The sequence below is a fragment of the Paramisgurnus dabryanus genome, chromosome 3 (genome assembly GCF_030506205.2).
Source record: "Paramisgurnus dabryanus chromosome 3, PD_genome_1.1, whole genome shotgun sequence".
Lineage (NCBI taxonomy): Eukaryota > Metazoa > Chordata > Actinopteri > Cypriniformes > Cobitidae > Paramisgurnus > Paramisgurnus dabryanus.
In genome coordinates, this window is record NC_133339.1 from 40,719,083 (window position 1) to 40,743,601 (window position 24,519).

General features: G+C 39.2%; 1 protein-coding gene across 9 annotated transcripts in view; it reads left to right on the forward strand.

Annotated features, from left to right (window-relative positions):
- Nucleotides 1-24,519, forward strand: part of arhgap44a (Rho GTPase activating protein 44a) — a 93,140-nt gene that overhangs the window by 36,374 nt on the left and 32,247 nt on the right. For all 9 annotated transcript variants that reach the window (XM_073814050.1, XM_073814056.1, XM_073814057.1 and 6 more), the window contains exons 2-13: nucleotides 7,010-7,049; nucleotides 8,635-8,754; nucleotides 8,844-8,920; nucleotides 9,422-9,533; nucleotides 9,609-9,685; nucleotides 9,769-9,886; nucleotides 10,625-10,693; nucleotides 13,722-13,803; nucleotides 13,950-14,077; nucleotides 17,225-17,336; nucleotides 17,759-17,840; nucleotides 23,485-23,565. In XM_073814050.1, the coding sequence (XP_073670151.1) occupies nucleotides 7,010-7,049; nucleotides 8,635-8,754; nucleotides 8,844-8,920; nucleotides 9,422-9,533; nucleotides 9,609-9,685; nucleotides 9,769-9,886; nucleotides 10,625-10,693; nucleotides 13,722-13,803; nucleotides 13,950-14,077; nucleotides 17,225-17,336; nucleotides 17,759-17,840; nucleotides 23,485-23,565 (1,098 nt within the window). The remainder of the gene's footprint in view (nucleotides 1-7,009; nucleotides 7,050-8,634; nucleotides 8,755-8,843; nucleotides 8,921-9,421; nucleotides 9,534-9,608; nucleotides 9,686-9,768; nucleotides 9,887-10,624; nucleotides 10,694-13,721; nucleotides 13,804-13,949; nucleotides 14,078-17,224; nucleotides 17,337-17,758; nucleotides 17,841-23,484; nucleotides 23,566-24,519) is intronic.

Consider the following 24,519-nt stretch of genomic DNA (forward strand, 5'->3'; position numbering starts at 1 on the left):
AGCACAACCCTCCGTCCGGCCCTAGATCTGTGCAGATACAGACCCACTCTTCTTTGATGTTAGTTCTGGGAACAGTCCCCTCTGGCCCCTAGTGTTACACACCGCCTCAGTCACACGGGACTGTGAGAGACGGTCGTGTGTCTCCTGTCATCTCGCTGGTTCTCTAGGGCTCTTCTTCTGCATTGAGACATGACAGCAGAGGATGACCACCTGTCAGGCTCGAGTGCCTTTAGGAAGCAGAGCTGGTGAATGGATGTACTTGGAATGGACTCATCCTGCTCTGTGTATGTCTTACACGAGTACGCTTACACAATAACAATGTACCAACAACGAATTCCCAATAAATCCGCAAAAAACAACAAAGAGCTAGCCAGGCCTAGCTGGTGCTGTCACATGATGTGTCTCAACATGTAATATGTATGCATGACATTATCGTTTTCATGAATTTGCATTTGTGTAGTTTACATAGAGATGATAACGGTATTGTTTTGGTTTTAAGCAGTATGAACAGTATTTATGCTACTAAATACAAGTTTGTGACTTGCAGCTGTTACATATTTTGGGAATTTAAAATTAATATTTTATTCTGATTTTTTGCATTCAGGATTTAAGTTGTATTTAGTCCCAACTTTTATTTCTCACAGAGAAATAAATCAAAAAATAAAATGTATTAAATAAAAATATTTAGTTTGACCTTCTGTATTAATGATCAAACCACTCGGAAATCTACCTTTTTGTATTTTATAGTGCAGGCCATAGACATAATATATATAGACGCCTCATTGCGTGCTGGAACGTTATTACAGCATCGCCGCCATATTGGTGGGATCTCCTCACTTTATGCTAGCATCAGAGTCAATGGAGAGAAAGCAAGCCCGTATGTTGTACAGTTTACAGTTCGCATGGGATTACCTTTCACAAGTAAGATTAAACAATAATTTTGGTTATTTTACCATCTTGGTTACATACCACTTAGGGCCTACATGTAACCAAATCGTGTGAAAATCCAGTAAAAATTCACAGAGTTATGATTATTGAAGTTAGGGATACACCTTCCTCAGTAAAAATAAATGCAGGGGGTGCATTTGGGATCCATCGAAGATGGTGGCTGCCCTTATACATCAGCTCCAATAGGCAGCATCAGTCTATGAGGCGTCTACGTATTCAGTGTCTATGGTCCAGGGTCACTTAATAAATCTACCTAATTTTTCATCTAAACAAAAAAACTCTTCGAAGCTTTGACATTTTGATTGTTTGTATTTATCATTCTGTAGAAGAATGTGCAAAGCCATGCAGTGTTTCTTTACAAGGTAACATCGCCATCTACAGGCCTGGCACACGATACAGCATTTTTATTGTTTTCGCCTATCTGTGCAAACACCATATTTTAATATGCACATTGTCGTGTGTACGTAAAACTTTTTCCACATCATCGTCGTATAAACGTAGCCTTAAATACTATTCACACGGGATTAGTATTATCTGTGGACCTTGTGCAATTTAGAAATCCCCCCTACATCTGGGTGATTCTCACGAAAGAAGGTGTCCAGCATCAGAATTTTTTTAAAGCCCTTATAGCCATTTTTTGCACATATACGATTAAAGTCTGAACTTACTAACCATTATTTTTAGAGGATTTAAAAAATATTTCCTATATAATTATTCAACATTTTTAGATTATCTTTATCAAAAATTATCATTACCACAACATGACATTAAATATATGCATTTACAAACTCATGTTTCGGTACTGAGAACTAAAAAGTTGTATAGGTACTATGACAAACAAAATTGTAACTTTTATCAGGCGGGAAAAATAAGAACTGCTTACCTGGTAGCCATCTTGAGTGTCACAGTCAATTATGTCCCTTCCAACATTTTTTTTTTTTTTTTTTTTTGAAAATGTTAGTTCCTTGAGGGCTTAAACAATTATTAAAAAATGTTGCGGAGGATGAGAGCAACACGATCTCATTCATTTCAATGGAAACCTGGCGACTTCCGGCGACACGAGCAAAAGAGACCATTGGTGACCGTATGGGCGTGTCCAGTGACGTGAGAAAGTTAAGAAAAGTTTAACTTTATGCAAATGTCGAGCGACTTTCGGGAGCGACTACCAATGAGAACAAAGCAGTGGAATTCACATCATCCTTCTCTCGTCAGTTACTGGCGTGGATGGTACTCATTTGTTTATGACAAGCAGATTTAGTAACGCCTCATAGAAAGAGACGGGCGACACACAACGATAACGTCGCTGGCTGTCTGAACGAGGGGTTATTATTGTCTCTGCATTTACCAATGATCACCAAATACCACATTTCTTTACTGTAAATGTTTATAGTATAACATGTGCTGAAGCTTTTTATTTTTTAGATTTTTTAATTATAAATATTTCCATGTCAAAGAGCCCAAATCCAGTCATGGACATGTTGCGGTAATGAAAAGTTTACAAGTTTACCCTGAAATGTGGAAAAAATTGGTTTGTATGATGTCATTTGAGATCATGTGCAAAATAGTAGGCTACATGAAGAGTTGTTTGTTACTGTATGCTTATTATTTTGATGCTCTTACTTTGCATTTACTTTTTTTATCAAAATGTTTCATGACACCTCATAAATTTAATTTTGCGAGAATCTCCCATCTGAGTTTCATGTGGCTCGTTCACATAAAATAAAGCAAAGCTTGTGATTTTACTTACATTTTCTGACTTTATCTCCCAAATATGATGTTGGGGCTTTGCGTAACACCTTGTCCTATACACCCAACACCGCGGCACGTGATAAAAGGTACCTTTACCGTGTTAATCAGAGTTTTTGTCCTAATCAGGCACGTCAAGCGCCAGTGAATTCTATTTACGAAACGGTTCTGCGATGTCGCGGCTGACAAAAATCCCTTAAGTTTCACAAGGAAAGCCACACGAACCAGAGAGTTGTGTCTCTGTATGCATCCACTTACCAATGAGAATTTCAGCCAGCGGAGGACAATCTTTCTGCACTCGAACCTCAAATTACATTAGCCCTGAATGTTTTTGCCAGGAACTGTATCAGAGTTGAGTGGAAATCTAATGGGAGTTATTGAGTAAATGTTGTTTATTGTTACTCAGTCACTGATAAAAATGAGCAGTTTACTGGATAAGATTTCCTACTCACTCTTGCTTTCTCACATGCACACAGTAATACAAAGACAAAGCTAAGAGTTGGAACAGCTACATTGCCTCGACTGTGATCTAATCTAAATGCTTGAAAGTTGTTCCTGAAGATGTACATGTCAAATAATTTCTCCTCGGGGGGATACCACCAGATCCCCCACCCGGCCTCTGATGTACGGGCCAAAACCCCAGATGTTGTCAAATCTTTGAAATCCCCTGTAAACAGCCGTATTCTGCATCTCTTTGCCTCACTGCCAGGGTCTGTTTGCACACATGCAGAATGACAGACACCCAGCTGCTCTTCTCTCTGCATCACACTGTGTGTACTGCGGAGGATGGCATCAGAAATATATGCGCAGAATGCCAAGAATTTGTGTGTGCACACCTGTTATTTCCAGTGTTTGCTATTTCGGTCTTCTGTTTTTCCAAATAGAATTGCATCTCCATTTTGCTCTCAATGTCTTCGTCTTACTCCCTGCTCTTCTCATGGCTCCATGTAGAGCATCCTTAAGACACAGGTGATCCAATTCTGTGTCCCAGTTAAATATATATGAGACTTAAGGAGGTTGCATGGATGCAATAACTGACCAATCAGAATCAAGTATTCCAGAGAGCCACGTGACATAATAAACAACGGTAAAATGTCTGTTGTCTAAAATCATCATTATCTCTATATATTATGTCTATCTGCTTCTTATAAAATATCTGTAATGCTTCAGAATAACTTAGACTGTGCTTCCAATAAGATGGAGGAAGATGTACGGTAGAGCCAAGGACCAGATGGCACAAACACAGTCGCTCCACCACAGGGCTGTTGGCATCAGATAAGAGCTCTGATAGAGGCACTATTCTTCTGTGCGGCGATAAAGTCTGATTCTGTCTTTAAATAAAAGCAGTAGAATGGCTATTATGTGGATTGGCAGGGCAGAAACGTGTCTCCAATTGAGTCACAATAGAGGGAAGTAGTTTTGTAGACAGGACAGGATGTGGGATAGAGTACGTGTGAGTCTGTTGTCTTAACTGTTCTGAGGTTTGTGGTTTGGGCCGTCCGTGTGCACATTGTTCCTACGGTCCCTACGGTGTCAGACAAAAGCAGCGCTCACACGGGAAGTGCCATGTGCTGGAATTGGAAGTCTTGGGAATTCTGGAAATTTGGATTAGACCAAAATGCAATTTTATTCACTCCTGCTTTCGCTTCTTAGCACAATTTCTTTGGGGACGTACAGTACTACAGCATTGCATGCATCCCTCACAAGGTCTATATAGACCAAATATACACCACACACCTAAGGCTGAAATCATTCACTTTGAATCCAGTCTGTGTATTACAGTAAGTGGTTCAAGCTGACTTCATTCCAGTGGTTTAAGACTGTCAGAAAGAAAATGTTTGCAAGATAATTGAGTGTTCTCCGGCCGCCCATGTGATGTCATTTGGAGTGTGTGGAGGAGAGCTTTGACGACTGTCCGAGTGGTTGTGTTGTGGTCCCCGGTCTGTGCCTCAGTTCTGGCCGGACCCCAGCAGGCCTGCTCTCACTGAGCACTAAGTCATTCACATGCATCATCTGTTTTCCACTGCCAGTCCACTTGTTTGTTTTCGACTTTGCTTTGGGAAATGTGCAGTGCAGGAGAGCTGTAAAGCATCTGTTGTAGGCAGGTTGTACGCTTGTTTTTTGAAGAAGACCGGAGAAAGCATTTGTTGACTTCAAAGCATAACGTTAAAGACATATAGCGGCATTAGGAAAGTTGGATGGCTATAGGTGTAAGAGGACAATTCCCACTGGAGGGGGGTGAGATTCAACACATCAATACTGGTACCAAAGATTGCATATTAGTACCTCAAGGGTATACATATAGTACCTAAATGGTACATATCAACCTTTTAAAGGGTAACTTACTGCCCCATTGACAGTAAAAGACATTTTATCACTTTTTCAAACAGTGCATGGTCTTTATTAAAGGTTTGATCTGATATTTTTTTCCTAAAAACACAAACAGCTGTCTCTCCTTTAGATGTGAAGTGCACCTCTCACTGCATCAAGTCACTATCATTGCAGATGGGTAGGAGATGTTCTGGTGTCTATTTTCATTTGCTGGCATTTGCTGCCATGGCAACCTGTTCTTCTGTATGTATGCGAGCACCATATGGGTCACGGTGCTTATCTGAGGCTCAGTAAAAAGAGAGAGAACCTTGCTGTGGGTTCAGACATGCTGTGATTTATGATGACTTTTCTAATAGACAAAGTTCTTCTGGAACATCAAGAGATTGTGAACATTTTTTAAATTGATTTTCACAATGCATGTACATGACCTGCAAGAAGCTGAGGACAGAGTTTTCATCTATCTATCTATCTATCTATCTATCTATCTATCTATCTATCTATCTATCTATCTATCTATCTATCTATCTATCTATCTATCTATCTATCTATCTATCTATCTAAATTGATATTTGATACTGTACGAATGCTTGTACTATACTTTGAAATACCTGTAGCTTGAAAGGATCCAGTAATAGTCATTGGTGCCAATCGAATCAAAATATTTGAAGCTGGAAGTAAAAAAAGTCTGATTATTAATATTTAAGACATTGTGGCATTCATTTTAACAAGTGGAATGGGTTTGGTCCAGGTAAGGGGTGTAGTCCCGTGGTCCGTGGAGCAAAAGAGGCGGGGCTTCCTTTAGCATTTTAGCATCACGTGAAGTCCATGGAGAGTGAGAAGCAAACCTAGCCTAGACGCTGAAGTGCATGCACAATAAAGAGACCGACTCTATCCATATCTTTCAATCATAAAATAAGATTTTGCTTAACAAGTGTTTCCAAAGTTTGTGGATGCCCGTAGCTACCTTAGATATCTACCTAGCAATTACAAAATCTATAATATTTACAGACAGCAGAAACAAAATCCTTACCCTGCTGAAAAAACTAGCATACCAGCAAGCCAAGCATAAGCACCAGCTAAACCAGCATTAGTACCAGCATCCCATGCTGGTCATACCAGCATATGTTGTGTTTTGGTGCTGGTATGCTGGGACCACCAGCTAAACCAGCATAGACCAGCATGATTCCCATGCTGGTGCATGCTGGTTTGATGCTGGTTTATTCAGCAGGGTACCCAATTGATAGCACAGGAGTTTTATAAATTTGTCTTTAAGTTGCGTTAATTTAACGGCAGTTGATGTTCAACAACATACTGTCTTGTCCAAACATAATGTAACACATTAGAGGTCTAAAACTTAATACGGTGTAACGGTGCATTTGAATTATATTACCATTTTCTATACAGATGCAATGGTTGCGCTTCCTCACACCACACCTGACTGCACCGCGGCGATAGATGAGACTAAAGTGACATTAATACCAGGGGTTCACTCCATCATAGCTATGTTTTAAATGCAGTTTTTCACTCAGTTAATACAAGAATAATATTTTTATGCACTGCATATTTATATTTACCAGTATATTAATAAAGCGTAGTAATCACAGCCATTTATCTGTTGACATTACAGACAGGTTTTCAAGTCATTCCATCACTAAGAAAACGGTTCCCTGGGGTGGTAACCTTTCAAAAACGATACCTTTGCATTTACAGAGTTCATATTTCCACCTCAAGGGTACATACGGGTACCAAAAAGTGCACTATACTACTGTAGCTTAAAGGTACACATTGGGAAAAAATTTATACATTTCTCTACCTAAGTGGTACAGGACCTTTTAAAAGGGTACCAGTGACAGCTTGGGGCCATTTATTGACCATTTTATTCTGACAGTGCATAATAGAGGGACCCCCTTTTGACTTATGTGAATTGTGCTCTATATCTCTTTCTCTAGCAACACCTTACTTTGTGTTTTCTTCATTATTACAGGGCAGAAAAAACAGAGGTTCTGAGTGACGATCTACTACAGGTGAGATGATGCAAAAATAGGAATTTTGTAACATTTACTGTTACTATTTTCACACTGCTCCGCATTGTCACTTTAACACAAAATATTAGAAAAGCAATATTGTATCCACACATCTCTTATCTACTGTACACTTCTACACTACTACAGTATACTGCATTCTTCCCTGTACACTGCTTAACTCTATGCCACACCGATTAACTACAGTACACGAGTCTGCATTACTGCAGGGGTTCCTGGGACCACTAGGGGGTCTTCAGAAGGTTCTAAGGGCTCCCCAGTAAATTTCAGAGGAAAAATTTTAAAAGTCTACCGAGCATTATACATTTTTATCTTACCTTTCTTGGTACACACACTCACCTAAAGGATTATTAGGAACACCTGTTCATTTTCTCATTAATGCAATTATCTAATCAACCATCACATGGCAGTTGCTTCAATGCATTTAGGGGTGTGGTCCTGGTCAGGACAATCTCCTGAACGCCAAACTGAATGTCAGAATGGGAAAAAAAGGTTATTTAAGCAATTTTGAGCATGGCATGGTTGTTGGCAGGCTGGTCTGAGTATTTCACAATCTGCTCAGTTACTGGGATTTTCACGCACAACCATTTCTAGGGTTTAAAAAGAATGGTGTGAAAAGGGAAAAACATCCAGTATGCGGCAGTCCTGTGGGCGAAAATGCCTTGTTGAAGCTAGAGGTCAGAGGAGAATGGGCCGACTGATTCAAGCTGATAGAAGAGCAACTTTGACTAAAATAACCACTCGTTACAACCGAGGTATGCAGCAAAGCATTTGTGAAGCCACAACACGCACAACCTTGAGGCGGATGGGCTACAACAGCAGAAGACCCCACCGGGTACCACTCATCTCCACCACAAATAGGAAAAAGAGGCTACAATTTGCATGAGCTCACCAAAATTGGACAGTTGAAGACTGGAAAAATGTTGCCTGGTCTGATGAGTCTCGATTTCTGTTGAGACATTCAGATGGTAGAGTCAGAATTTGGTGTAAACAGAATGAGAACATGGATCTATCATGCCTTGTTACCACTGTGCAGGCTGGTGGTGGTGATTTAATGGTGTGGGGAATGTTTTCTTGGCACACTTTAGGCCCCTAAGTGCCAATGGGGCATTTAAATGCCACGGCCTTCCTGAGCATTGTTTCTGACCATGTCCGTCCCTTTATGACCACCATGTACTCATCCTCTGATGACTACTTCCTGCTGGATAATGCACCATGTCACAAAGCTCGAATCATTTCAAATAGGTTTCTTGAACATGACAATGAGTTCACTGTACTAATATGGCCCCCACAGTCACCAGATCTCAACCCAATAGAGCATCTTTGGGATGTGGTGGGACGGGAGCTTTGTGCCCTGGATGTGCATCCCACAAATCTCCATCAACTGCAAGATGCTATCCTATCAATATGGGACAACATTTCTAAAGAATGCTTTCAGCACCTTGTTGAATCAATGCCATGTAGAATAAAGGCAGTTCAGAAGGCGAAAGGGGGTCAAATACAGTATTAGTATGGTGTCCCTAATAATCCTTTAGGTGAGTGTACATTGTGTTTGTTTGATATTCAGGTGGAGAAGCGTTTGGATCTGGTGAAGCAGGTCTCTCACAGCACACATAAGAAACTGACCGCCTGTCTGCAGGGTCAACAAGGCGCTGATATAGACAAGAAATCTGTCAAATCACCTGCGGTATGTCTACTCTCATCTCACACTCCAGTTTTAATGTATATACTCTTTCACACCTTTGACCCTTTTCTATTTAATTTCTCCTTAAACAGAAAAAACTGCCTCTGACAACACTCGCTCAATGTATGGTTGAAGGTGCGGCTGTGTTAGGGGACGACTCTCTTTTTGGGTGAGCGCACATTTACAGTTAATGTCTACTATTGTCCATCATCACTTTTCTCCTGAGCTTTAGACTGAATTTATATACAGTAGCATGCCAGATTAGGTGTCTGTTTGGCACACTGCATCTTATTGTTTAAAATGATGCACCAATAGGATAAAATTGACCACAGTTTTTGCGTTATAGAAAAGGGGACATGATGAAATGAAACTTTTTGGCTTTTCAGTTGTAAAAAAAATGAATACAGGGGAATACAAAGCTAAAGGTACATTGGTTAACTCTTTCCCTGCCATTGACGAGTTATCTCGTCAATTAAAACATTTGCATAAAAATTCCTGATGAATTTCTGCTTATAAGCAGAAAAATATAGATATGATGACATTTTTTTCCCGTTTTGTTTGTTTATGAGATGTATGAACTGAGATGAAGCTACAGTTTCATCTGATTTAAAATTTTCTTGAGCTTGAGATGAGATTGACGGATGTGAATGACTGGTGTGTCTTCCTGCAGCAAGATGTTGAAACTCTGTGGGGATACGGAGGAGAAGTTGGCCCAAGAGCTGCTTGTTTTTGAGTTACAGATTGAAAGAGATGTTGTGGAGCCTCTGTATGTGCTGGCTGAGGTGAGCAAGTTTCTCTGCTTTGTTAAAACTTACATTGTATTGAAATTTTTTTTTAACCTGCATTAAATCCCATAGGTGGAAATCCCAAACATTCAGAAACAGAGGAAACATTTAGCCAAGCTTGTCCTAGACATGGATTCTGCAAGGACACGGTACAGAATATCACTCTGGAGATTTGACTCTTCTGCCTTTCACACATTTGCTAACCGTGCTGTTTTGCTCTCCTGATCTGTAGGTGGCAACAGTCATCTAAATCCTCGGGTCACCCCAGTAATATACAGCCGGGCGGAGCCAAGTCTGATTCCCTGAGAGAGGAGATGGAAGAGACAGCCAATCGAATGGAGATCTGCAGGGTAGATGTTTCTCTCGCTCTTTTTTTCTATGCAATACAAAGTGTAGGTGATGTTGGTATAGGTAGGGGCTGGATTATTTTTTTATATCCTCCAATGATGTGAATGTTAAAAATGAAAGGTCACCTTAGAGTCTTTTGACTCGCTTAAGATTAAGATATTTCATTGATTTACTACATTTCTGGCTTGAGGAACATTTCTTTCAAAAAGAAATCACTTACAGCACCATTAACTCTTCCCTGCCATTATTAAGAGGAAACGCTTTCCTGCCAATGACGAGTTTTTTTGGCAATACATATTTTCGCTATTATCCACCAGTTGGCACTCTTACCCAACTTATAAAACCCGGAAGCAACCCTTTAGGTCAAACAGTAAGAACTCTGCGTATGTTTTGATCAAACAAAACAAAAGTCCGTCACGAAATGCAATGATCTCAGCTCAAAATTTTGTATTTTTAAAGAAACCTACCCATATTTGAGAGGTAATAAAAAGAGAACAAATAAAGGTAGGATGAAAAGGTTTTTTTAAGCAGAGGCTCTGTTCTTTCATTTTCTGAATGGCATTAAACTTTTATAAAAAATGCTGGCACTGGCTGGCAACTTTTTTTTTTAAAGGCTGGTGGGGAAAGAGTTAATCCATGGTATTGTCATCATTTCATGTTTCTCTCCTCATATTTTACTAGATAGGGAATGAGAAATGCACAAAAATGTATGATAATGCATCTGTACTTCTGTTGTATAGGATCAGCTATCAGCGGACATGTACAACTTTGTGGCCAAAGAAATAGACTATGCAAACTACTTTCAAATGGCAAGTACCTGTTCTTGCAGTGCTAACTTATCATTTAAAGGTGGGGTACGCAATATTTGAAAAACGCTTTGGAAAAAGCGAGTCGGGCCGAGTACCAAAACACACTTGTAGCCAATTAGCAGTAAGGGGCGTGTCTACTAATGATGCAGAGGATAGAGCGCTAAGTGCTGTCAAAGCTCTAAGGGGTTTAGCAAATTCTTTTTAATTTGACATTTTTTTAATTTTAAATTAAGCAAGGACAAGGGAGTCGCATACCGGACAAGAAGCGCCATGTCGCATGCAGGACAAATCAGAGGTATTGTACACCGGACGTGCAGATAGAGTTTACTTCAAGATGCAAAACATACCTTAGCAGCCTATGTTAATCACTAAAAATTTGGGACAAAAACGTTATTTATTGTTAAACTATGTGAGTGGCACTCTGTCATGTGACAGGGATTTGAGCTGCGTCCAAAGTCACAGACGCTGCCGGTATGCGTACATTCATAGAAAATAATGTGGTCTGTTTTAAGATTTTTGGCGCGATGCTGTGCGGCACTTTTCGTCGGGTGTGCGACCCCCTTTTCAATTCTATTTCATACCCCATACGCCTACCCCTTGCACCTTGAAACAAAGTGGAAAGTGGAAAGGATAAAAATATTCCCCTAAGAAATGGGACACCACTGCTACACCGTCATATGACATCATATGTTCTACGTCAAAGTAGATGCAATGTTTATCACAAAATTAAAAGATGTCGCCTTCACATGTAGTCATGTAAGTTTAGTTACAGCCTAAAAATTGGTTTCCCTGGTCCGTTCGCAATCACGGTAGTGGACTTACTTGCAATCTGAAGCACTGGGAGTTTTCCCCGGTGTGCCACCTCCGGAATGCTATTGATTAGACAGGGGGAACCGGGACGCAATCAGTTGGGGGAACAGGGACGCATTCAGTCACGAGGAACCGGGACGCGATTTCGCTCTAGAGTAGATGTTACATTTGTCTATGTTGCTGTACTATTGTGCAATCAGTAACGCGAGATATGTTAGCAAACTTTTCTTTAAATTACATGACCATACATATGAACACAAGATTGAATGTAACATAAAACAAATGATTATTTAAAACTTTTAAAAACGTTATCAATGCGAAAAAAAGACTTGAAATATACTCGCATGAGCAGCCGTGTTGGAAAATGTCTTACCCATTTGTTTGAAGTGAGGTCTTGAAAAATCTTCATGGCCCCTTCCCCTACCCCTCCAACTAAAAGAGAATTGAGACATCCCTAGCCTCTTTATGTGATCGCGCCAAACAATGGAATTGGGCTTTACTTGCGCTACTGCAAGACTTTGAGCCTGTAGCATGTGTATGCAATCTGTGTATCCTGCAGGCATTTGTCCATGGCACATTCGGACCTCTGACTCTTCCTCTTGTGCCAGGTGTTTAACGTCGCCTTCCGCATGAAACGGAGCAAAACCATTCACATGTTAAAACAGGCGGGGGTCCAGGTCCTTTTGGGGTAGGGGTGTGTTTGTTTTGGTGATTTGAAATATCAACAACGGTTACCAGAGATTGCTTACCCCATCTTTAAATGAAATATGTGACATACTCTTGGGTTGTTTTTTTTACCTATGATTGGGTCAAATATGGGCATTTTCTAGGTTAATTTTACTCAACAGTTGGGTATGTCCATACCTGACTCAACCAAGCATTTTTGGGGCTGTTTACACTTGGTATTAAGATGTGTTTTCATCGATCGGATCACAAGTGGACGAGAGAGACACATTACGTTTACACCTGGTATTTAAATCCGTCTCTTTTGTCCACTTTCGGCCGCTTCTGTCCTGAATACTGTGAGGGGGTGGTCTGTGAGACGGTGGGCGAGTCTCTCTGCTGTCATTCAAAATGTACTTAAATACAACTAAAATTTGCGCTGCAATGCCTTAATGCCTGTGTGCTTGATTGCTCATAACAAATTTTCTATTGTAATGATAATAATATTTTAAATAGTAAATGTTTAAAAAATTATTGCTTTTATTGTTTTACTGTGTGCTTTATTTTACTGTAAAGCACTTTTGTAGGACAATGACTATTTTAAATTTGCTATATAAATAAAGCTGACATATGACATATGGGCTCGGCATGAAAACCAGGTAGTTGACTATATCGGGATATGCAACTGAAGAATCGCCGGGTCGTCACGAATCCAAGAAGAGGTAGCTAACTCGTAGGGATCTGCACTGCCTATAAATTGTAATTTCTCGAAATATCGTGCCTTTTCTTATGGTCCAAGTCCTTCCCTATATGCCTTTGCATCTTGGACGCGTTTTCTGTTGTTTAGACATGTCTACATTCACTTAAAGTATCCAACGCGCACAAAACTCCATTGTACCCCGTTCAGTTCTTTACACCAAGTGCCTCCACAATGGCCGCGCATCCGGGTTACCGCCCAGAATATGACGTCGGTGAAAACCCTCTATTGTGAGTTTATATGGACGCAAACTAATATTATGTCGGAGTCCACTGCTTGTTTAGCAAGTAAACATGCTGCACAGTGTTTTGTACGTTTATATGTTAGAGCTTTCTCTGAATTTTCAGCGCAATTGATAAAATAGGATCGCGCAACTTTCACACGCTTTCAAAATGAAACTACGGAGATCAGACGCTTTTTTATCAATGAAAGGCTAAAAATATCGCTGTTCACCTTATGTTCACGCCAGAAGTAAAAAAAAAGACGTAAAACTTGTGTTTAATACCTCAGATTAGATAAATGGGCGGAGAGAAGACGTTCGCGTGTGGCTGTTCGAACACATTCAACCACATGTGCGTTCCGCAACTCCAAAGCGATCCAATCGAAAGTGGTTTTGACTACCTCTGGATGTGGTTGAAAGTGGTCGAAAGTGGACAACCTCAAAAGTTTTGAACACCGTGTACACCTGGCATTAACGTCGTCCACTTGTGATCCGATCGACGAAAACGCATGTTAATGCCAAGTGTAAACAGCCTCTTTGAGACTATTACATATGTCTTCTTATTCCTCTTTCTGTAGCTCATAGAGGTTCAAGCAGAGTACCACAGGAAGTCTCTGGAGATTTTGCAGGGTGTGCTGCCACAGATCAAAGCACACCAGGGTGAGACTCTCTACTTCTAGTTTGAGTTTGGTTGAGTGGTGTCTTTTATGTGAATGTGTGGGTCTGTCAAGTCTGTTTCTTGAATTTCGTTTGAACAGCTTCAAAAATGGGCATTTTAATGTCAGCTTCTCCCTGATGTGTTTCAGAGGCCTGGATAGAGAAGCCATCATATGGGAAACCTTTAGAGGAACATCTGGCCCTCAGCGGAAGAGAGATCGCCTTTCCCATTGAAGCTTGCGTCACCATGCTGCTAGAGTGTGGCATGCAGGAGGAGGTGCGAGACGGCTGGAAAACAACCTATCACAGCATGATTATTTATATCTGTTCACGCATTTATTTTTGGTTTTGGCAAACTGAGGGAGATGGAGCAGAATTGCAAATATCCTGACATACTGTATTTCTTTAAGATCGTTGCGATTCCACCATAACAAATGATTTAGTCTAATTTAACTACCAATGATGTTGTGAAGTCATATGATCTGATTTCATGTTTTCCTATGTCTCAAACCCAAAGAGATCTTCTTTTTTAAAAGTGAAGGCTCATCGATGCCTTCCTTAAATGCCGGATTTAAACATGCCCCCACATTTTCACGTCATAGTGTGGGAACATTTTCATAACACTGCCCAAATGTTTATGCAGATGAAGAAGGCATAACTTTTATTTGCGCTGTAGTATTTGTGCCGCCATGTCATGGAGAGGCTGTGTTTTTCTTTGCTTGGCATTTCATAAGAGGACACAACAAGTAATCAATGGTTAAAGGCGGGGTGCACAATTTTTGAAAAACGCTTTGGAAAAGGTAGTCGGGCCGAGTACCAAAACCCACTTGTAGCCAATCAGCATTAAGGGGCGTGTCTACTAGCCGACATTGTAGCTTGGTTTGGGTATGTGTGGGGCGGGTCTATCAAAAGAAGGTCCAGATTCTATTTGGGTATGGGCGTGTTTGTTCAGGTGGGTTTAAAAGGATAGTTCGGCCAAAAACGATATTAAACCCATGATTTACTCACCTCCAAGCTGTCCGAGTTGCATATGGCCATCGTTTTTCAGACAAACACATTTTCGGATATTTTAGAAAATATTTTAGATCTTTCAGTTGATTAAATGTAATGTTACGGGGTCCAACCATAGTCCACGACCTAAAAGTCCAAAAAAAGTGCGTCCATCCTTCACAAATTAAATCCAAACGGCTCCAGGATGATAAACAAAGGTCTTCTGAGGGTAATCCGCGCGGTGTTGTTGTAGAAATATCCATATTTAAAACTTTATTAACGAAAATAAATACCTTCCGGTAGCGCCGCCATCTTAGACTCCTCTGTATTCAGGAGAGAGTATTAGCGTAGTTTACGCACTTTTCTTAGTGACGTATGACAAATTCGGAGGGCGGGGGCACAGAGCAGCAGCAGAGTAGCCTCCGTAGGCTGCGTAAGCTCTCATCCTGAATGCGGACGCGACTAAGATAGCGGCGCTACCGGAAGGTATTTATTTTCATTAATAAAGTTTTAAATATGGATATTTCTACAACAACACCGCGCGGATTACCCTCAGAAGACCTTTGTTTATCATCCTGGAGCCGTTTGGATTTAATTTGTGAAGGATGGACGCACTTTTTTTGGACTTGAAGGTCGTGGACTATGGGTGAACCATGTAACATTACATTTAATCAACTGAAAGATCTAAAACATTTTCTAAAATAACCGAAAATGTGTTTGTCTGAAAAACGATGGACATATGCAACTCGGACAGCTTGGAGGTGAGTAAATCATGGGTTCAATATCATTTTTGGTCGAACTATCCTTTTAAATGTCAACACTGGCTTTCAGAGATCATGAACCCCGCCTTTAAGTTTTATTTGCAAAACTATTTCAGAAAAGTACTACATATATGTTCTGGGATACATAATGTAAAGAAAGCAGTGCTCGCTTACCAGTTTCACACAAATCCCGCTCACCACAGATGGATTTGTGATATATCCGTAATGTCTTATTAGCCATATCCTTTCAAAATATTCCATTACTGGAAGGAGAGATGGAAAAAAGAGATCGCTCTTGATTTTGTCTTTTGCTTGCTTCGTCACTTCTGCTATTCACTGCCAATTTGATATGGTAAATAGTCCAAAAAAAGGCAAGGGTGACCTTATGGCGCTTTTCCATTGCATAGTACCCCACGGTTTGGTTTTGTTTGGGTCGGGCAGCTTACTTTTGGGAGCTTTTCCATTAGGTGCACAACGTGGTACCCGATACTTTTTTCGTACCACCTCGGTTGGGGTTCCAAGCGACCCGAGCTGATACCAAACGTGACGCGAAAACACTGTAGATTGCTGATTGGTCTGAGAGAATCGTCACTACGCGTCATCGCTATAATGTAAAGATTAGCTTTACCTCAGTGCTAGCTTGCGCTGTCTCGAGTAAACATGTTGTCTTCTGTGCTCTGCTATAAGTTCCCAAACTCCCTTTTAGTGATGAAAAACATCCACAGGTTGAGAATCAGGGACACCATAACAGTTTTTCCATTCTTGCAGTTTGTGGCGGAACATTCGCGACGAGCACGTTCGCATATATGCTTAAATGCAACTTAAATGAGGTTCAGCGGAGCGCTGTCGAATGACGCCACGGATTTTTAAACAGAAATTGTCATGTGAGACAGAGGTAGTGATAAACGCGATGTGCAAACATCTATTTGTTGTGGCCAATTTGAATTTTGTGGCTGACTGAGAAATAAATAAATGTATGGGAATGTACAACGGTGCTCTCACTTGTATGATGTCACAGCAGTAGGCAGCGCAAATAACGACACGGCTATAATCCCTCCCACTACGAAGTGATACTAAACTCTAACCATGCCAAAGTGAGGTGAGCTGACCCGACCCAAACTAAACTGAACCGTGGGGTACTATGCAATGGAAAAGCGCCATTAGTGAAGGTGCGGACACACCAATACAGAAAATTAGATAAAGCTAAAACCTGCCAGACCGCCGACTGTTTGCTTGGTTTGTACCTAGCTTAAAGATCACTGGATTTGTTAACGTTTGCAGGTCTTTGTGAGAAGACAGTTGTACAAACTCTTGACAATTTTGTCTGATTTGTGTTTGTGAATAAGCATTAGCCTATTATTTTCCTGGAGACAGAAATTCTGATTACCGTAACCTTTAACTATATTTTATCAGTGCTTTTTTGTGAAGGCGCTTACAGACCCCTTACAATAGGGCTGTGTCACTATTTGATTTGTTTTACAGATAAAACTTTCCTTAAATGGCATGTTAAAACAAAATAAACTGTGTTTAGTTGTTTACATGTCATTCAGACAGTCAGTTTTTTGTCTAAGTGGGCCGTTCTGTAAATAGACTGCAGGCTCGACCAGACTTCATGGCATTTTTAAAATGTTTGGTTAATCTAAGTTAAGTGTAACTCTTTCTGTCTCTTTCAGGGTTTATTTCGTGTAGCCCCCTCAGCTTCCAAACTGAAGAAACTTAAGGCATCTCTGGACTGCGGGGTGCTTGACGTTCAGGAATACTCAGCCGATCCGCATGCTATCGCAGGTGAGCATCTCCCTCCCGACTCTCTCTCTTCTCTTAGTTCTTAGTATTTACCAATTTACCTGCCATGTACTTTAAGCATATAGGTTAGACCCCACAGCAATTTCCATTAAATTCTGTCCCAGGTTAATCTGATCTCATTATAGTGGGTTTGTAGGGTGACCCATTGGCACCACGCAAGGTGGCTGGAGCTGACAGGTCCACACGCTGATTTTAGCTTTAACAGCTCATTAATCAGGCTTTTCTGCTCTCTGTTGCATTTAAAGTATTTAAAGCATCTTATATTTATTGTCCGGGGTAAACCAGGATTCAGTTCTTGGGGTCTTAGTGCTCTCATGTTATGGTTTCTACTGTATGCTACTGTTTTTCTTACTGTCTTCTTTTCTCTCATTAACCTCTAACCCTTTCTTCTCTGATTGTGTCAGGGGCGCTGAAATCTTACCTTCGTGAACTTCCCGAACCTTTAATGACCTTTGATCTCTATGATGAGTGGATTCAGGCCTCAAAGTAAGTAATGATGGCCTACACTAACACATATCATTTTACGCTGCACCAGCCACCCTTTCCACACTCATCTGAGACATTAGCTTCAATTACTAGAAAGATGTCTACCTAGGCAACATTTTAAGTGCAGACAGATCTTTTAAAAGGTGTAAAGCAAAATTATGCCCACTTTATTTTAATATTCTAAGGCAACATCACACACACGCTTTTTTGTATATGATTCAGAACAAAGTAATTGAGGATGACTCTCTATATAGATTCTATAAATTTTATATTTTATAAATACTATTTTGTATATTATGTTATATGATAAAATAATGTTGAGAATAAACTTGATATAATTTAAAGATAGACGTTTGCTTTTAAGAAAAAACCTTACATTTCAAGAAAAAGTTTGTAGGTCATTGTGTTTTGAAATGAATGGCATATGTGTCAAACCAAGCTAAAATAAAAAATAAAACATCTTAAGATTAAAGTCATTATAATGCCATTTTTCAAGAAAGAGTCAAAATAGAAAAATAAAGTTTAAGTTGCAATAATTCCTAGAATAAAATCAATATTATGAGAGTAAAGTCAGTAAGCACCTGTGTATCAGCTTTATAATAAGCTGCGTATCTAATTTGGTATCAGGTATTCACATCACTCCAAACAAGTAAAAAGAAAAAAATATGACTTATTCTCAAAATATTAGGATTTTAATATTGTTTTTCTATAACTTTATTATTTATTCTCAAAATATCATTACTTTATTCTTGGAAATTTGGCTTTATTCTTAAAATAATATGACTTTAATTTTTAATTTTGACCTTTTTCTTTAAATATTACAACTTTCCTGTAGCATATGAGTTTTGGGGGGGGGGCTATGCTGACCAGAGCCGATTATGATTTCGCCTAAGCTACTAATAAAATAATGAGAATTCATATTTTATTTGTCTAATGGGTAGACTGAGTAACTTGAGCTAAAATGGTTTTCTTTCATTTAAATTTGTTGCATATTTAAAAACCGTGAATCTCAACGTATTTCAGTACCCTTGTTTGCTGGTAGGTGCCCCCCGAGCACAAACGCGAAACTCCGCCTATTATTAACAAGTCTGGAGTTCCATCCTATGATCACACAAACTGATAAAATATATACATTTTGGACTGTAAGTCGCTTTGGAGAAACGCGTCTACAAAATTTATAAACGTAAACTTTATGTTTCATTATTTAATTTATTTAGATTTTTTTTTTAAAAACTGCTGAGTAAAGTCTTGCATTATAATGACTTTAATCCGAAGATGTTTTTATATATTGTTTATTTTGCTTGGCCCTAATTCTTCATCCGTTTTTTTACAGTAAATTAAAATGTGTTTTTAGAACACATTTCATCAAATAATTTTACTGCAAAATATGCAAGACAACAAAGATTAAAATGTAAGATTTAATCTAAGTGTCTTTGCTATATGAAAAGTGTAGCTGTCCAAATTCAATATACAATTTATCTCTTGTGGGCCACAGAAAATTTAAATGCCAAAGAAAACATTAAACTTGCTTTTTAGAGTATTGCATTGGCTTATGCCAAAGGCCAAAATGTAATAAAATTAGTTGTGAGGCAAGTCTCTGGTGTGCTTCACACGAGGAGTGCTGTGCATGTGGTCTGATGAGTATCTGCTAACAGACTGATGTGCTAAACAAGTTCCATTTTAGATGCTGTCTTAGCAGGTACACTAAACAATTGGGAATCTTAAACAGTCTACACTCTAAAAATGGCTGGGTTATTTTTGACCCATAATGAGTTAATATTGAACAGAACACATGCTGGATTAAAAATTTGAACCCAACTGCTGTGTTATTATACCCCATGGTTGCATAACAACAGCCCAACATCGGGTCATTTTCAACCCAGCACGTGTTCTGTCCAATATTTACCCATTATGGGTCAAAAATAACCCAGTAATTTTTAGAGTGTATCCATTAGCATTCTTATTCATCTGAAAGTCATGATATAATCACATATTTGTTATATGCTACAAAAACATATTTTATTCTAATACACAACTGCTTAAATGCTCCTCACACCATACTAGCCAACCAAACCCTAACACCCTATATACTGTATACACTGGCGTAGGGGACACCCCCACAGCCGCCGCAGTGCATGGGCCCAATATACGTTAAATTGATATTTATTTGAAATTTAACTGCAGTGAGGGAAATTCTCCGTTAATTAAAATATAAACAAATATTTTACTCCCCCCATGCACTTTCCCATGTGTGCTGCTGTCCAATAAAATAAAAATGTTTTTATTATGACTTAAGGCATTGGGTGTCATGGGCTTGCCAGACCTTTTGTACTAGACTCAGGTCTGAGTGTATCTGGCAAGACCATGACAGTATTATGTTCTGTGTGGGGACATGTGGAGTCATATTGTGTGTGTGGCTTCCACATGTTCCCAGTGTCTTGTCGCTGTCATGGTCTTGCCAGACCTTTGTGTAGATTCAGGTCTTATTTAAGAGGGCAAGATTATGGCAGCATTGTGTTCTGTGTGGGAACACGTGGTTCACATTATGTATTTGTGTCACGTGTTCCCAGTGTCTTGTCTCTTTCACCCTACTCCCTTATGTACTCGTGTCTTACGTAATTAATTATGTTCACCTGTTCCCCATTGATGCCGTGTCTTTATAATGCCCTCTCGTTCTCTGTCGTGTGCGCGTTCGTTCGTCTGAATTCAGTGTGTGTTGTCCCGTCTTCCGGAATCACCTGAATCTTTCCATGAGTTTGCTTTGTTATTTTTGGTATCCCGTATTTGTTCCCCAGTTCTGTGTTTCATCACTACTGTTTATTTATCTCCTGTTTTTACCCCCTCGTGGGTTTTTGAGTTTAGTTAAATAAATCCTCATTTTATGTTTTACATCATCTGCGTTTGGGTTTTCCCTTTATTTGTGTACTACGTACCGTGACATTGGGTGCTTGTGAGTAAATGAAGAACGAATGCCTAAGGCGCATTAAGATGCATTTTAATAAACTATGCGAGGATCAACGTCTACAAAATCCCAAGGATTATTTTAGGGTTTTTGTTTTCTGTGCAACAGTCGACACATAGGACAACTAAAACGCAGATTGTTTCTTACTTTACCTGTGACGGTTGCAACTGCTGAAAGATGATTCACCAAGTTAAAAAGGAACAAGACAAATCTCCGTCCGAAGCACAGCATAGACTGAGAATCGCAACATTGACATTAAAGCTGTATGCAGTGAAAGACTTTGCAAATCAAAACGCTCGGAGAGCGCAAAGGTTTCGTTAGAGGAACTAACTTTTTTAGGTTAATGTCAATCATGTGAAAAAAATCATGTGTTTTTGTAATGTATGGAAAGTTCTCAAAATGTAGCATATAAACTTGTCTTAAATTTCTCAGAAAGGTAAAAAAAAGTTTCAGGCTATATATTAGGGCATAAATATGTCTGTGTAATTGATTCTACTAACATCAAAAGTAGATTTTAATCCCGATAGTCTCAGACAGGCAGACACTGAATTTGTCCTTCATTTGGGCTAGGGCTGTAACCATAATATACTCTATGAGCAATGTATAAATTGTTATTCCATTAATTTATTTTCTCATTTTTTCTCCTTTGCTTGTTTCCTTATTTTATCTACACTTTGTAGCAATGCTATAGATAGGATTTTAACTAATTCATGACCAAAACATTGCTCAGTTAAATAAAATATGTGGATTATAACCAGTGGCAGAGCCAGAGGGATGTCCAGGGTTTAATGCGCTACTTTCACTTAAATGTTTATTTTCGATGTCCGGCAGCGCAGCACATTGTTAAAAACAAACATTATGAATATTAACCCTCCCTGCGGTCGCGGCGCAAACTCTTTGTTTTTCTATCACTGCACAAAGAGACTTGGATTACTCTGCTGATTTTGGACATACAAACTTTTGCATCTTCTGTATCTTCGTAAATAAAGATTAATCCAAACATCCTTTGTGTTGAGCTCTGCTATTTGAAGTAAGTTTAAGGTTTATCATGTAGTTTAGATTTCATTAAAGGGATATTCACAAAATGAAAATCTTTTTTACATCCTTATGTTGTTCTAAACCTGTACGAATTTCTTTTTTCTGATGAACACAAAAGAAGATATTTTGATAAATAATGGTATGCACACCGCTGTAACCATTGACTTCAATAGTAGGAATAAAAACAACATGATGGAATTCAATGGATATACCATTAATTGTGTGCTTACCATCATTTATCAAAATATCTTCTTTTGTGTTTATTAAAATAAAATACAGGTTTAGAACAACATAAGGGTGAGTAAATGACAGAATTTTCATTTTTGGGAGAATACCCTTTAACAGACAGTAAGTCAGATGTAAGAAATACATTAGAAAGATTTAAAATTCACCCTTATTATTTTTACATCTAATGCGATCAAAAGATTCATTTATGCTTTCTTGACACATGGTTACACGTCATTTTCTTTTATGGACTATGGACCCCCTAAAGGAGCTTTGGCCACCCCCTGGCCATCCCATTAAAAAAATTCTAGTTCCGCCACTGATTATAACATGAGGCTTATACAATTCTGTCATTGATAAAACGATACAATCGGAACAGCAGCAAGTTTGTCTGCATGATGATGTTCATAAAACAAAACAAATGCTTTCTTGCCTATATTTTTTATTAAAAAGCATTATACATGTTATATCAAAATCAGGACAAATACATTATTTGACCTGTATAATGCAGTGGCGAGGCTACATAAAGGCCAGGGTGGCACTGGCCCACTCAAATTGATGGCTGGCCCACCCAGTCAGAAGAGACAGAAAATATTTTCGTTGAAACCCCCAAAAAAATCATGCATAAATGATAATAATCTCTTAAAAAAATCATAGCTTAATACGCATCATTCAGAAATGAATAATTTTAATTACAAATAACATAATAAAAAAGTTTATCATTTGCATGTGTTTCTAAACCTTGTAAATGTTAAGATTCAAACCATTTTAAACTATTTAATCGTAAGAAGATGCTAAAATGAGCTTTCTGTGTGCACAGACAATGGCGCAGAAACACACACATACTCAAATGGATACACAATCATAAGCGCACACACGGAGATACGCGTTTCAAAAAAAAAATGAAAACACAGAATCAAAAGGACATACACCCAAAATTATCTCTATATACCACAGTCTTTTCATAAATATTTTCATAAAAACAGTCAGTTATGTCTTAAATGCAAACAGTTTAGAAAGAAATCAGATGTGTGTCAGTATGTGGATCCGTGCTCTTTCTGTCTTAAAGTGGCAGTACAAAAGAAAAATCACCTCAATAGCGTAAATGATTACTTATATTTAATTTATAAAAGAAGAAGACGGTTTTGAAGAAGACAGTGTTATTATTAATTCGATTCTATTTCTGTACCTAAATACTACTGTTATACTTTTTCATATGCTTAATTTCCTAATTTGTTCTTTTATTTTCCTTATTTCCCTTTTATGCTGATCTGAAAATGATTTGATCCATGACTCAATGTAATGTAATCCATTTATGGGAAGGGCCCCACCTCGTGCTTTGAAGGAGGACCTCATAGATGTGCCATATAACAATACAATACTATACACATTTAATCTAAACCATCTCTTTCTCTCTAGCATTCAAGATATGGATAAAAGGCTCCAAGCCCTGTCAGCCACATGTGAGAAACTACCTGCGGACAATCTGAACAACTTAAGGTGTGTTATCTGTTATAAGTCTCTGGGCCCTATCTTGCACCCAGCGCAATTGACTCATGTTGTCAGTGACGCATGTATCATTCATATTTTGCACCGGCACAGACGCACGTCGGCAAACTACTATACCATACCTGATGCTATTTTGCAGTTTTAAAAAACAATTGCGCCACTGACCAAAAAAAACTAGTCTAAAGTGAGTGGCGCGTGGTTCATTATGCTATTTTAAGGGCGCATGCTTGACCATAATGTATAGCGTGCACAACGCGCACACTTTGCTTATCTAATCTACACAGATGCAACAGTTATTTTTGCAAATCATAAATTGTTACAATAAAAAATATTAACACATGAGATAAGGGGAATCATAGTGGTGAGCATTGTGGCAAGCTTGGGATTCCCCCGTCTCCTGACATCATTGTAGCGCTTGGCGCAACGATGGGGATGCCAGCTGATGAGACAATTGTGGCTATTTCCTTTCACGCCTGTTTAACCTACGCTGATTTGGGAGGGTTTCTCCCATCCCCATACAAAACAACTTCTCTGTCTTTGTCTGCTCTTACAAGTACGTGGGTCTCCTCGGCTGTAAACCGCTCCTGGCGTGGCCTGGTAAATCCGTCATAATAATAGCAACCTGCCATGGAACTTGCGCCCTTGCATTTAAAGGGAATGTTGGATAGCGTTCTGATTGGTTTATTTGACGTTATGCCCAAACCACACCTATGAATAATGAACCTACTTCAGACCAACCCCTTATTGATTTGCGCCTGGTGCAAGAGTTTTTTCTCCCTCCGGGAAAATAGCAATAGCGCCCAAGATCCGCCCACAAAGTCACTTGCGCATTGCGCTTCGCACTTGCGTTTCAGATCGTTAAAATAGGGCCCTCTGTATCTTTTAAGGTGTGTTTTACCTCTTACATCGCCGCACAGACAGACAGGCAGATGACATTGAGGTAAC